Source organism: Amblyraja radiata, chromosome 19 (genome assembly GCF_010909765.2).
Source record: "Amblyraja radiata isolate CabotCenter1 chromosome 19, sAmbRad1.1.pri, whole genome shotgun sequence".
Taxonomy (NCBI): Eukaryota; Metazoa; Chordata; class Chondrichthyes; order Rajiformes; family Rajidae; genus Amblyraja; species Amblyraja radiata.
Genome location: NC_045974.1, coordinates 36488586 through 36501006, shown reverse-complemented (window position 1 = coordinate 36501006; position 12421 = coordinate 36488586). Strand labels below are relative to the sequence as shown.

General features: G+C 44.4%; 1 protein-coding gene across 6 annotated transcripts in view; it reads left to right on the top strand.

Moving 5' to 3' along the window:
* LOC116984134 (small integral membrane protein 29-like) overlaps nucleotides 1-9600 on the top strand; it is a 119025-nt gene extending 109425 nt beyond the window's left edge. For all 6 annotated transcript variants that reach the window (XM_033038243.1, XM_033038240.1, XM_033038242.1 and 3 more), the window contains 2 exons: nucleotides 2279-2369; nucleotides 8615-9600. In XM_033038243.1, coding sequence (XP_032894134.1) covers nucleotides 2279-2369; nucleotides 8615-8637 — 114 coding nt within the window. In that variant the 3' untranslated portion in view covers nucleotides 8638-9600. The remainder of the gene's footprint in view (nucleotides 1-2278; nucleotides 2370-8614) is intronic.
* Nucleotides 9601-12421: the final 2821 nt, after the last annotated feature.

Below are 12421 nucleotides of genomic sequence, written 5' to 3'. Positions count from 1 at the left end.
GTTGGCCAAGATGTGTGGTGGCGGACTGGAGGCGGAGGTGAATTTCATCATCCATGTCTGCTTTCTACAAGCGATGGCTCTTGTGATATGGAAAATAATCCACATTTTCCAGGGATCTTTATTGTGAACAAATGGCTTTGTGCAGCATGATCAAGTGCTGGAGAGCCTTTGTTTCACAGATGTTTAGTGTAAGTCTCATTTTTTGTTGAATGAGTCGATGATGACTTTGAATTTAACCACTAGATGTGCACATATGCAAGTATTATCTCTGTGACTGAAGTTGGGCAATGGTGTGAAGGCAACAATGGTTAAATTGTTTCCATTCATCCTGGAAATATCTTCATCTTATTTTACAACCTGGAGGGAAGTTCTGTGGGCCATCTGAGAAGAGGAAAACGGAGGGAAAGAGTTCACATTTCGGGCGGGGGCATGTTAGAATGTTAGAGCAAAAATAAATGTAATGCGAGGTGGCACAATAACACAGTTGGTAGAGCTGCTGTCTCAGCGTTGGTGGCCTGGGTTTGATCCTGACCTTGGGTGCTATTTGTGTGGAGTTTGCACGTTCTCCCACTTACCGCATAAGTTTCCTTCGGGCACTCCCGTTTCCCCCTATCTTCCAAAGGCATGCCAGTTTGTAGGTTAATTGGCCTCTGCAAATTGCCCCTGGTGTGATCAGTGGTCAGCATGGACTCTGTGGACCGACGGACCTGTTTACATGCAGTATGTATCAATCGACCAAAATATGTGGGAGAAAAGGAGAGAATACTGGCAGGAAAGTTACTGGCAGGGAAATAAAACAAAAAAAAAACAAACTGGAAATGCTCCCGATCTGAAATTGTTGAAATCAGTGTTGAGTTCAGAAGTCTGTAAAAGTCCTTGTTTAGAAGACGAAGAATCTGTTCATTACATTTAAATAAGAGACTTTTGGAACTGTGGGAGGCTGAGAACAGAATGGGAGGGGCAAGGTAGTGGGGGCAAGTTCTACATCGCTTCTGTTTGCACTGGGAGCTGCCAAGAAAAGCCAAATGGGAATGAGTTAAAAATGGAAGGTGGTGAGGATAAGGGGAATACTTCCCTGGGGCTAGGCTTTAGTGTGCACTTTGTAGTATCCTCTCCTTAAAAAATGATTCTGGGAGAGAATAGTGGAGTTTAAAACGATATTAAGAGTTTACTGCCATTAAACACATTTCAGAGCAATATGTTTATTTCTTTAGACTTAAGAGATACAGCACAGAAACAGGACCTTTGGCCCACCAAGTCTCCGTCAACCAGCGATCTCCGTACAGCGATCTCCGTACACTAACACTATTGTACACACTTGGGATGATTTATACATTTTTTACCAAAGCCAATTTATCTACAAACCTGTACTTGTTTGGAGTGTGGGAGGAAACCGGAGAACCTGGAGAAAACCCATGCGGTCACAGGGAGAACGTACAAACTCCATACAGACAGCACCTACAGTCAAGATTGAAGCCGGGTCACTGGCGCAGTGAGGCAGCAACTCCACTGCACCGCCACCGTACAACCCCAATCCTTGAAACGATGCGATACGATAAAACGTTATTCATCCGTGGAGGGATATTGGTCTGCCGACACTCACAACTTGAAATTAAAAGTGAAAACAAAAGAAAAAAGACAAGCGACTGTTGTCTGGCTGCCGTGTGCACAGCGCTTTCACCGGAACAAATGAACAAACAAACACAGACTTATCCGCTGGGCAGAGGATTCTAAACTAGCGGGTCCCCCCCCCCTCCCCCACGCCGGGTCCTCCGTTGTTCTTCATGGCGTCCCCCAATGCTGGCTCCCCATTATTTTCCCCTCCCCCTCATGCTCATTGAGGCGAGGCCCCACTGCCACCAAGGCTCCCCCTACCGCCGAGGCACCCGTTGTCTCCGCCAAGCTCCCATCGCCGCCACCACTGAGGCTCCTTCGGCCCAGACAGGCCTCGCTGCCCAGCTTCACCGTACTCCCCTGGGAGGCCTGCGGGGCGAGTCGGGCCTGACGGGGCATGTTCCGGTCCTCGGTCGTCGACATGCAATGTGTCCTTTAAAACCGCCCCCACATTTCCATATCCGGATGGGCATTTGCGTGAACTGCAATAAATCCATTGAAACATTTATGATTCTTCTTCACTAATGCCATTCATGTTTTGATCACATTTCAAATAAATCTTTGTGATAATTTTTCTATTAATTGATTCATATTACAGTAAAATTAAAGCTTGTCAAACTTCGCAGTGAACATTATTTAGTTTTAAATTTCTATTTTTATTTAGGATAATAACGAACTTTCGGCTGAGAAAGCAACAAGACAGAATGAGAACTGTGGCTCCAGTTCTGATACAGTTATCGGCAATCAAGAAACAGGTGAATCAGAGCAATCGAATTTTAAACTGTAATTCATGTATAACAAATACTGCGTGAGTACCTATTTAACAAAGATACTGTGGTGCGTAGGTCTCGAAACGAAAGAGAGGAGTCAAGTATTTCGAGAGGCTCCTTTATTTGTGTTCCTCCCGGTAGTAGGGAAGTCCACATGAGAGAAAGATGGCACCCAAACCCCTGCCTTTAAACCCTCTGCTTAAGGACCGCCTCCGGACTGAACCACTCCCGTGCCGAGGGGTTCGACAGTTAGGATGGCCCGACCCTTGGGAGCCGCCACAGGACCCCCCCCCAGAACCCGAGGCACGAAACGCACCGGCGGGCGCACAACCCGGCCGGCCCGCGTGCGGAAGTCAGCCGATCGTGGGGCTGGAGGGACAGGTCGAGGGATAGTTCGAGGGATAGTTCGAGGGACCGGCGGAAGGACAGGCAGAGGGGGCCGTGAAGGGGGGGGCGCCCTCGAGGCCGAGGTTGGGCAACCAGCACCGGCTGGTCAATGTCCAGGTGTGCCGGCTTCAACCGGTCGATCGACACTGCCTCCGGCCGGCCCCCCATGTCCAGGACAAAAGTCGACTGCCCGTGTTCCAGCACCCGGAACGGGCCCTCGTACGGCCTCTGGAGTGACATCCGGTGGGCATCACGGCGCAGGAAAGCGTATGGGCAGTCCCGGAAGGCCGATGGCACATGCGGGTGAAATGTCCCATGGCGGGACATCGGGACGGGTGCGAGCCTGCCAACTCGCTCGCGAAGGCGCTTTAAGGTGGATGAGGGCGTTCCCTGCTGCCCCGGCGCCGACGGCACGAACTCCCCGGGCACCATGAGTGGCGACCCATACACGAGCTCCGCTGATGATGAGGCCAAGTCCTCTTTAGGAGCAGTCCGAATGCCCAGCATGACCCACGGCAACTCGTCCATGCAGTCCGGGCCGGAGAGTCGCGCCTTCAGCGCTGCCTTGAGCTGCCGGTGGAACCTCTCCACCAGACCGTTAGCTTGCGGGTGATAAGCTGTGTTGTGGTGCAGCCGCACCCCGAGCAAGCGAGCCATGGCCGACCACAGCTCGGAGGTGAACTGTGGCCCCCGGTCTGAGGAGATGTGCACCGGCATACCGAAGCGAGCAATCCAGTGCGCGGACAACGCACGAGCGCACGTAGTTGTTGAAGTGTCGGCCAGCGGAATGGTCTCCAGCCACCGCGTGAAGCGGTCCACCATCGTGAGGCGGTGGGTGATGCCCCGGGACGGCGGAAGAGGCCCCACAATGTCCACGTGGAGATGGTCGAATCGCCGGTGAGGTAGACCGAACTCCTGGAGAGGCGCACGGACATGGCGCTGGATCTTTGCCGTCTGGCACGGAATGCAGGTGCGAGCCCAGTGGCCAACCTGCTTGCGCAGACCATGCCACATGAAACGAGCTGCCACCAGTGCCGTTGTCGCCCGGATTGATGGGTGAGACAGTCCGTGGATCACCTCGAAAACCCTCCGGCGCCAGGGACGATGGGGCGCGGCTGACCGGACGATACATCGCACAGGATCGTCGCTCCTCCAGGACTGAGAGGGACATCCTCGAGGCGGAGGCTGGAGATGGCAGTCCGGTAGGCGGGCATCTCACCGTCCGTGAGCTGTGCCTCTGCCAGAGCAGAATAGTCAATTCCGGGCGCCACCTCAAAAACGGCGTCGATAGCGGGGCGGGAAAATGCGTCGGCCACCCGGTTCACTTTCCCCTCGACGTAGCAGATGGATGTGGTATACTCCGAAATGTATGCCAATTGCCGCTGCTGTCGTGCGGACCAGGGGTCGGAAACCTTTGCCAGGGCGAAAGTGAGCAGCTTGTGGTCCGTGTAGGCGGTGAACGGGCGGCCCTCCAGGAAGTAGCGGAAGTGGCGCACTGCCAGGTACAGAGCCAGGAGCTCGCGATCGAACGCGCTGTATTTGGTCTGCGCGCGGTTGAGGTGCCGGCTGAAGAAGGCCAGGGGCCGCCAACCTCTGTACCGTCAGTTGCTCCAGCATGGCACCAACCGCTGACTCCGAGGCGTCCACCGTGGGAGCAGTCGGGGCATCTTCCCGCGGGTGCACCAGCAGTACGGCCCCAGCAATGGCCGCCTCCGGACTGAACCACTCCCGTGCCGAAGGATTCGACAGTTAGGATGGCCCGACCCTTGGGAGCCGCCACAATACAATCATATTCTACTTGTTTAATATACTAAATCTTGATGCAGGAAATATCAACCTGCCCTCCTCGTTGCAATATAATTATGACATCAGTGGTCTCTTGAAAATGTGGAATATTGACTGGGTATGCAAAAGGATCTAGAAAGTACTAGCCCCATGGCTTCACAATTAATCAGGAACGTTTGTAGAACTTGATGCAAAAGCTGCCATGACTGCTTTTAAATGACACATAGCTCCAGATTTATTGATGGAGTTGCATAAGGTTGGGAAAGAGTGGAAACAAGGAGGCAAATCATAATTGAGAGAGTAGATAGAGATGAAAAGGCTGTTAGAAACAATGGGTGGGGTGCAAGACATAAGGAGGAAGAGGTAGTCGAAGGAGAAGAGGTATTGGAAGAGCAAAATGAAAGGCAAGAACTGCAGCTGGATGCGAGGTTGGACAGGAAAGATTGGGAAGGTAAAGGGAGGAAAAGGTAGAAGAGAATGCTTGAGAGATGATTAACTGACAAGACAAGGGGTGTATTGGGAGATGAAGTGAAAGGAGTATATGGGAAGGTTAGGAAGTAGTTTGGGAGATGAATTGATGCAGCTTGGTGAGGAAAACAAAGTGGGGATGAAGAAGTGGCTATGAATGAGACAAAGTGGATGGAATAATTTGGGCCAAAGAGCAAAACCTTATGGAAAGTAAGAAGAAACAGTTGGCCTAATGCCCTGCTTAGTGGGGTATATGGGAAGGCAAACGCTTGGTTGAGGCTGAATTTAATAAAGTAGGGAAAAGACTGGTGAAGATTTGTAGAATATAGTTGGCGTGGGCAATGCTTACAACAAAGCTGCATACTTGAAATGTTTGGTGTAAGTAGCTAAACTGTTAGAATTTAGAAGATTGAGGGGGGATCTTATAGAAACTTATACAATTCTTAAGGGTTTGGACAGGCTAGATGCAGGAAGATTGTTCCCGATGTTGGGGAAGTCCAGAACAAGGGGTCACAGTTTAAGGATAAGGGGGAAATCTTTTAGGATGAGGAAAAAAATTTTCACACAGAGAGTGGTGAATCTCTGGAATACTCTGCCACAGAAGGTAGTTGAGGCCGGTTCATTGGCTATATTTAAGAGGGAGTTAGATGTGGCCCTTGTGGCTAAAGGGATCAGGGGGTATGGAGAGAAGGCAGGTACAGGATACTGAGTTGGATGATCAGCCATGATCATATTGAATGGCGGTGCAGGTTCGAAGGGCTGAATGGCCTACTCCTGCACCTATTTTCTATGTTTCTATGTTTGTATGTTGGGTCCTGGATTGGAAATATTGAAGAATGTGGAACAAAATGCAATGTAAAGAAACATAATCTTAAAAGAGGCTAATATGGATGTCAAAGAACTAAATCATGGTGGAAATCCAATCACTTTCTTTAAGCTGCTGTTCTGGTAGAACATTGTGCTAAGTGTGGAGAAGCATCAATGGGAATTTGCAATGACGGATGGACCAAACATATCCACAAGAGTGGGACTGCTGATAGTAATCAAAATAAATAGATATGAAATTTTAAAAAACCAAATAAAAACAAGACCATGGAATGAGAAGGTATCCCTGCTTAAGTTTTAAATCTCAGGAGAAAGGAACTTAAATGACAAATCCAGAACGTCATTCTACGCATTTGGTTTGAGGCGAATATGTTCAGGGACTCAGTGATGTCATAATTGTGATCATCTTTAAAATAAATCTAACTGTAGTATCTTCAAAACAGTCTGTCTGTTCCCTGCTGCAATTAATGTCACCAGACTGCATCCTTCACAACTACCTCTTCCAAGTGACTGAAGAGCTACTCCCTGAATCAGTGTGGATTCCATACATCTAAAGGGCATTAGATATAATCATCACTTGTGTGATAACTCCAGGGTAAATGCAGGGAGCAGCATGACCCATTATATCAAAACAATTTTAGCCACTCTAAAAGAATTTGATTCTTTCAGAATTTAACTGGCAAGGATTGTTTGGGAGAAGTATGAAGTTAAAAACAAAACTTATAGGGCATTGCATTGAATTTAATATTGTTAGTGGGAATTAGGTTTAATGCAACTTCCAGATTGAAATGGAGTGGGTCCATGAATCTGCAATGTTAGTGGTACAGTGTGGGGAGTGACATATGCCCTCAATGAAATATATAATGGGGGTTGACAGGTAACGAAGGGGAGGATATTTCTTCTGGCTAAGGAGTGTAGAGTTAACAGTGACAGTATGAAGACGAGTGGCTGGCCATTTAGGTCTGAAATTGGAAGGCATTTCGTTACTCACAGTGATGAGATTTTGGGATTAAGCATGACAGAATGCTGTAGCGACTCAGACGTGAATTGCTTTGAAAACAGAGATCAAATCAAGAGATGTGGGGAGAAAGCAGGAAAATAATGTTTTGAGGCATTAAACATTTTTAAATGGCAGAGAAGCTTCATGGAGCCAAATGATTCACTCTTCTTTTTTTTATGTTCTTATGGTCTTACCATGACATTTAAAGTGGTTTCATTCAATATTTTTGTTACTGCATTGGACGACATAACTAAGGGAAAAAAACGATATTGTGACCTGCATTGGTGCCAAATCACAAAGTAGCAAGTGTTAGGAATGTCATTAAAAGTTTAAATAATAAATAAAACTGATTAAGAGTTTCCTTTTACATTTTTATTGATTAACAGTAATAAATACCAATTTAGAAATAATTTGGCATTTTCTCATGTGACAAATATGTTGTCAAATCCTGTAAATCCTGATGTACGGAAGTTTTGAAGAATATCGTTATTTTATCTAAATGAAGCGAGATACAATGATACAATTTATTTATTGTCATTTGAACCTCATTGAGTTTCAAACAAAAATTGGTTTCTGCAGTCATACACAAGTAGAAGAACCAAGTAGAAGAACCAAGACACAACACAATTTACACCAACACCCATGAGATCAATGAGAAAGTAGAACAAGACTGATTATATTATAATATAGAAACCACTCATTGGAATGTTCTTGTGCTTGTCATTAAAGGCTCTTATGGTGCCTAAACAGCAGTTACATTTTACTTGTATAAGTTCTTCCTTTTGCAATATGCCATCCAGAGTAAAACATTTTAAATAAAAAATGTTAAACTTTTCATGTGACTCTCTATTCATTCAGTGAGTGGCTGAGTCATACTTTCAATACTCTGTATTGTGATCTTTAAATTAACTATGGGCACTAGGAATGCCGTCATTGCCTTCCACTATTGCACTAGATACCTCGATACCTGCAGCTCCCCGATTAGCTTTTAGCCACACCTGCTTCCTTATGAAAATGTTTTTTTTCTGGATCTTGGGTGACATCAGCATTGGACTCTGCTACGATGACACTATGGCCAACTATTTTGCCACCACATATCGTTGGTTACACATGAATAGTAAAGGGCCTGTCCCACGAGCATGCGACTGCATGCGGCGAGCGCGACCAAACCGGAAGCGGGGGCCGTGCGGAGGTCGAGTGATCCCCGTACAGGGCCTGTCCCACCAGCATGCGACTGCATGCGGCGAGCGCGACCAAACCGGAAGCGGGTGCCGTGCGGAGGTCGAGTGATCCCGTATGAGTTGACGTGAAGTTCGAGCGAAGTCCGTGGGAAGCACGCTAGGCGTATGCCGTCAAGACGCTACGTACGGCGTCAAGACGCTGCGTACGGCATCGACGCGGTGCGTACGGCCTCAATGCGGTTGCGCGCCGGCAGGCTGTTGCCGCACGGAATTTTTGGACAGGGTCAGTTTTTCGGAGCCCCGCGCGTTGTCGGGACCAGCTCCGCACAACTCCATACGGCTCCGGCGATCGGAGTGGGACCAGCACCGCGAGGCCGTACAGCTCAAGCGACCACGTTAGGTCGCGCTTGCTGCATGCAGTCGCATGCTCATGGGACAGGCCCTTAACCACTTTGTCGCACAGGAGGTTGATTAGCAGCTTTGAAACTGTCGGTTAATGTGAGTAATGATGCCGCATGAAAAACAACAAGCAACTGTGTGGATATATGCAAAATTATATATTTCTAATATATTACATTCCACAGGTGCACTGAACGAAACAGATTGAGAATGGACAGTGATACACAGATATATGAAGTCACCCCATGGTAGAATTGAACCGCTGAAAGAAGAATTATTTTTACAACTATTTTTGAACTAATTTTCAGATCGTGGCACTGTTTTTGTTGCAAAGCTGGATCTTTCAACAATATATTTGTAAATTGACTAGAAATGGAATGAAGCAAAGAAGGTTAATTGTGTGTTTTTTTTGGTGAATTTATCTTTCAATATGTGTGCATTCTTATTACTTCAGGAAGAACTTTGACAGCTTGGTGAAAGTTCTTTAGGTGGAGTGGAGTGGAGTGGAGTGTCCATGGATATATCATGAAGCCTTTTGAGTACCTTCAATGAATATTTGTGCATGAATATACACATATCTGAAACTGGTAATGTTTTGGTATTGTAATTAATGATGAATTCATCAATCCTTTTCTGTAAAAGGACAAACGGAATATGATTTGTTTTTAGTTAGGGCCACAATGCAAAATTATGGTTTGGATATTTATTAAGGTATAAATTAATTTCCTTTGCTCCCTTCATTGAATTGCACACATTGCAAATTTCAAAATAACGTGACAAAAATGTCTTGCTGCATACTCCTCTACTGGGGTGCACAATGATATTTATTCTACTCCACTTTCAATGTGAGGATTTGATCGTGTATTTGTAATGTCACTAAATGTGCCTTTGTGGAGAGAGGAGACATTGCATGCCACAAGGACATCCTTATTGTATGGAAATAAAAATATTCAAAGGTCACATACGCGTGGTGTATACAGAAACTGTATCTTATTGAATCATGTTAACATGTTTTCTTGAGCACTGAGGAAACATTAAATGTAAGGTGATAGTGTGGGTGGGTTTGGTCATTCTTGGTGGCTATTATTGGTTAACACATTAATTGTTCAGGTTGGATCACTTATTACCACATCAAATGTAATTGAAATCAATAAAGATGTTTCAGACAAGTCGCCATGTGTGGTTTTATGCTAATAATCGCAATAACTGAATGGAAATTGATATTTTGGGACCATTTCTACTGATACTAAACTATAGAAAGAAGCACTCAGCTGTATGTCCGACCTCTGTAACAAGCTGTTTGAGCCAGCCTAGGATGAAAATACAACATTCCAGTTGTGCTCACAGACTAAAAGAGGAAGATGTCATCTAGAGCTAAGCAGTGGTGTGTTCTGATAAATAAGTGTTTGTCTAGTAAATAAGATTTCAACATGTGTCCAGTCATTTATTTACCCTATATTCATTGTGTGGTCTCTTTGATGAGGTAGTGAAGGGTATCCATTGATCACAGAGCAATCAATTGAATCAAAGAAATTCAACCTGATGCTAGTCTGTGCATGATGTATGTGACCAGAGATGTCAAGTGAATTTTAAGACTTGGAAGTTGACCTTTATAGAAGAAACCATAAATACTAAAACGCATGACTCCTGAGAGAGGTTTTCCTTTCAAATGTGAAGAGGAGAAAATAAAGTGCTGTTGGGTAAGAGATCGTGGAGAGGGAGAATATCACTTTGTTGTCAGCTTGTGCATTAGTGCACAATGTTTCAAATGGTCCACCTCTCTATTTTCAATCATTCATTTCAAGATATGAACAATCCAGCTAATAATTCTGAATGTCAAGGTACAGGTTGTCGCTAGGTAATGAATGGTTCCATGTGTACAGGCATTAATAAGTCGATTTTGTCCGTAATACATAACGTGCACAAAAATCATTTGATATAGTAACTCTACCTACATAATATTGCAATGAATAGCATTAAAAGACATAAGACTGATAGGAAAGAACAATGACTCAAAGTGGGAAACGGGGGGGGGGGGGGGGGGGGGGGGGGGGGGGGGGGGGGGGAACTAGTTCTGCCATTCATAGGAATAAAACGTATGTACGCAAGCCACACTTTTGAATGTAACAATATCATGGGATTTTGTTTGTATGGAGGAGTGTCCATTAGTCAAGTATTTGTAACCTGAGATGCCCTTTATGCACAAAGATCTTGTCGTTTGGTCACCACCTTTATTAGTTTGCTTTTATCATTTTTGTTTTAGTGTAATATCACATACTGCAGAAGCAGGATATTCAGCTCAACAGGCAGGCCCAGCTATGTTTTATCCTCTATGTGTGTCTTTTTCAACACTGCTTAACATAACGAAGGAGCATATTCTCACATTCCTTTATCCATCAGATACTTCCCTACATACCTCTTAAATGTACTTATGTTATTCGCCTAAAAAAACTACAAATACTGAGTCTTATATTTGCATCTTTATTTGAATCATAAGGTGATTCTTATGAATTGTTTATTGGTAAATGTCTTTTATTTACAGCCTACTATATTGATCTACGTTACTGGTGGAAGTATTTCTATGTGTGCGTTACCAAACACCTGCAGTATCTCTATCAGAACATCTCTCTCTGGTTGTTCTTTTCTAGAGAAATGACAAATGAAGCGCTGTTCATTTTTATTAAAAGTTGAGCCTCTTTGTTCCTATTTATTCAAGCCATAATTTACATTCATGAGGATCACAATAGTTAGTTTAAAAACAAGAGTTATGGGATTCTCCCATTTAAACAGCTGGTTCACACTTGACTACTGTCAGCTCAGGGCATGAACTAACAGCTGGACAATCTTATCACTGCACTCATAAAAAGAGACCATTGTTTAAAATGTGTCTCTGCATAAACCTCTGCAGTTAGAAAAAATAAAGCGTGATTTTAAAATGTGTGATTAAGTAACGATCTCATATAATGTAGTCAAGCAAATAATCCCCCAAGTATACGTGCAAGTTATTCTTTCATATGGTGTTTATACTGAATTCTTTAATTTCTTGATATTTTTATTTGAAATTAGCATGATTTTACCAAAACGACTGTTCTTTTTTCTGGTTGCTTTATAATGGGATTGATACCAAGACTACATGGGGTGGCACAGCGGCATGCCAGTAGAGTTGCTGCCTTACAGCGCTAGAGACCCGCGTTTGATCCTGACTATGGCTGCTGTCTGCATGCAGTTTGTACATTTTTCCTGTGACCGCATGGGTTTTCTCCGGGTGCTCTGGTTTTCTCCCACACTCCAAAGACGTCCAGGTTTGTAGGTTAATTGGCTTTGGTAAAATTATCGATTGTCCCTAGTGTATAGGACAATTCTAGTGTACGGGTGATCGCTGGTAAGCGCAGACAAAGTGGGCCGAAGGGCCTGTTCCTGAGCTGTATCTCTAAAGTCTAAAGTAAAGTCTAAAATATATAACCTGGTGGTGTCAGAGACCAAAATAATTGGGCATGATCACACCAACATAATTCAATCCCCAGTTTAAAGACTACATTCCATCATTATTATCATTATAGTTAAGCAGGAACTTGCAACCATTAAGTAACTCAAGAAATAGAAGTGCTTGGATTGCAGGAGTTTCTCAATAGCATTGTGATGCAAAATTGAGTCTCTGTACTGCTGGGACAAATTGTAACAAATTTACTTGCTCAATTAAACTCTTTAAAGTGTCGATCCTGGAATTTATAACAGAGCCATTGATATAAATGTGTGCCAAAATACAACACTACGAACTAGCATTTTGGAAAAAAGCAAGATAATTTGTAATATTTTATGGATTCTGCTGATGCATGTGTGTCTGAATTACACAGATGTTTATGCAAAAAAATTCTTAATATCTTATTAAGAATCAAATGAACTTATAATGAACCAAAAGTTACCAAAACTTTGCCTCTGTAATTAAAATGCAAGTGTTTTAAACTTATAGTTATGCTGCTCTGTTTAAAAAT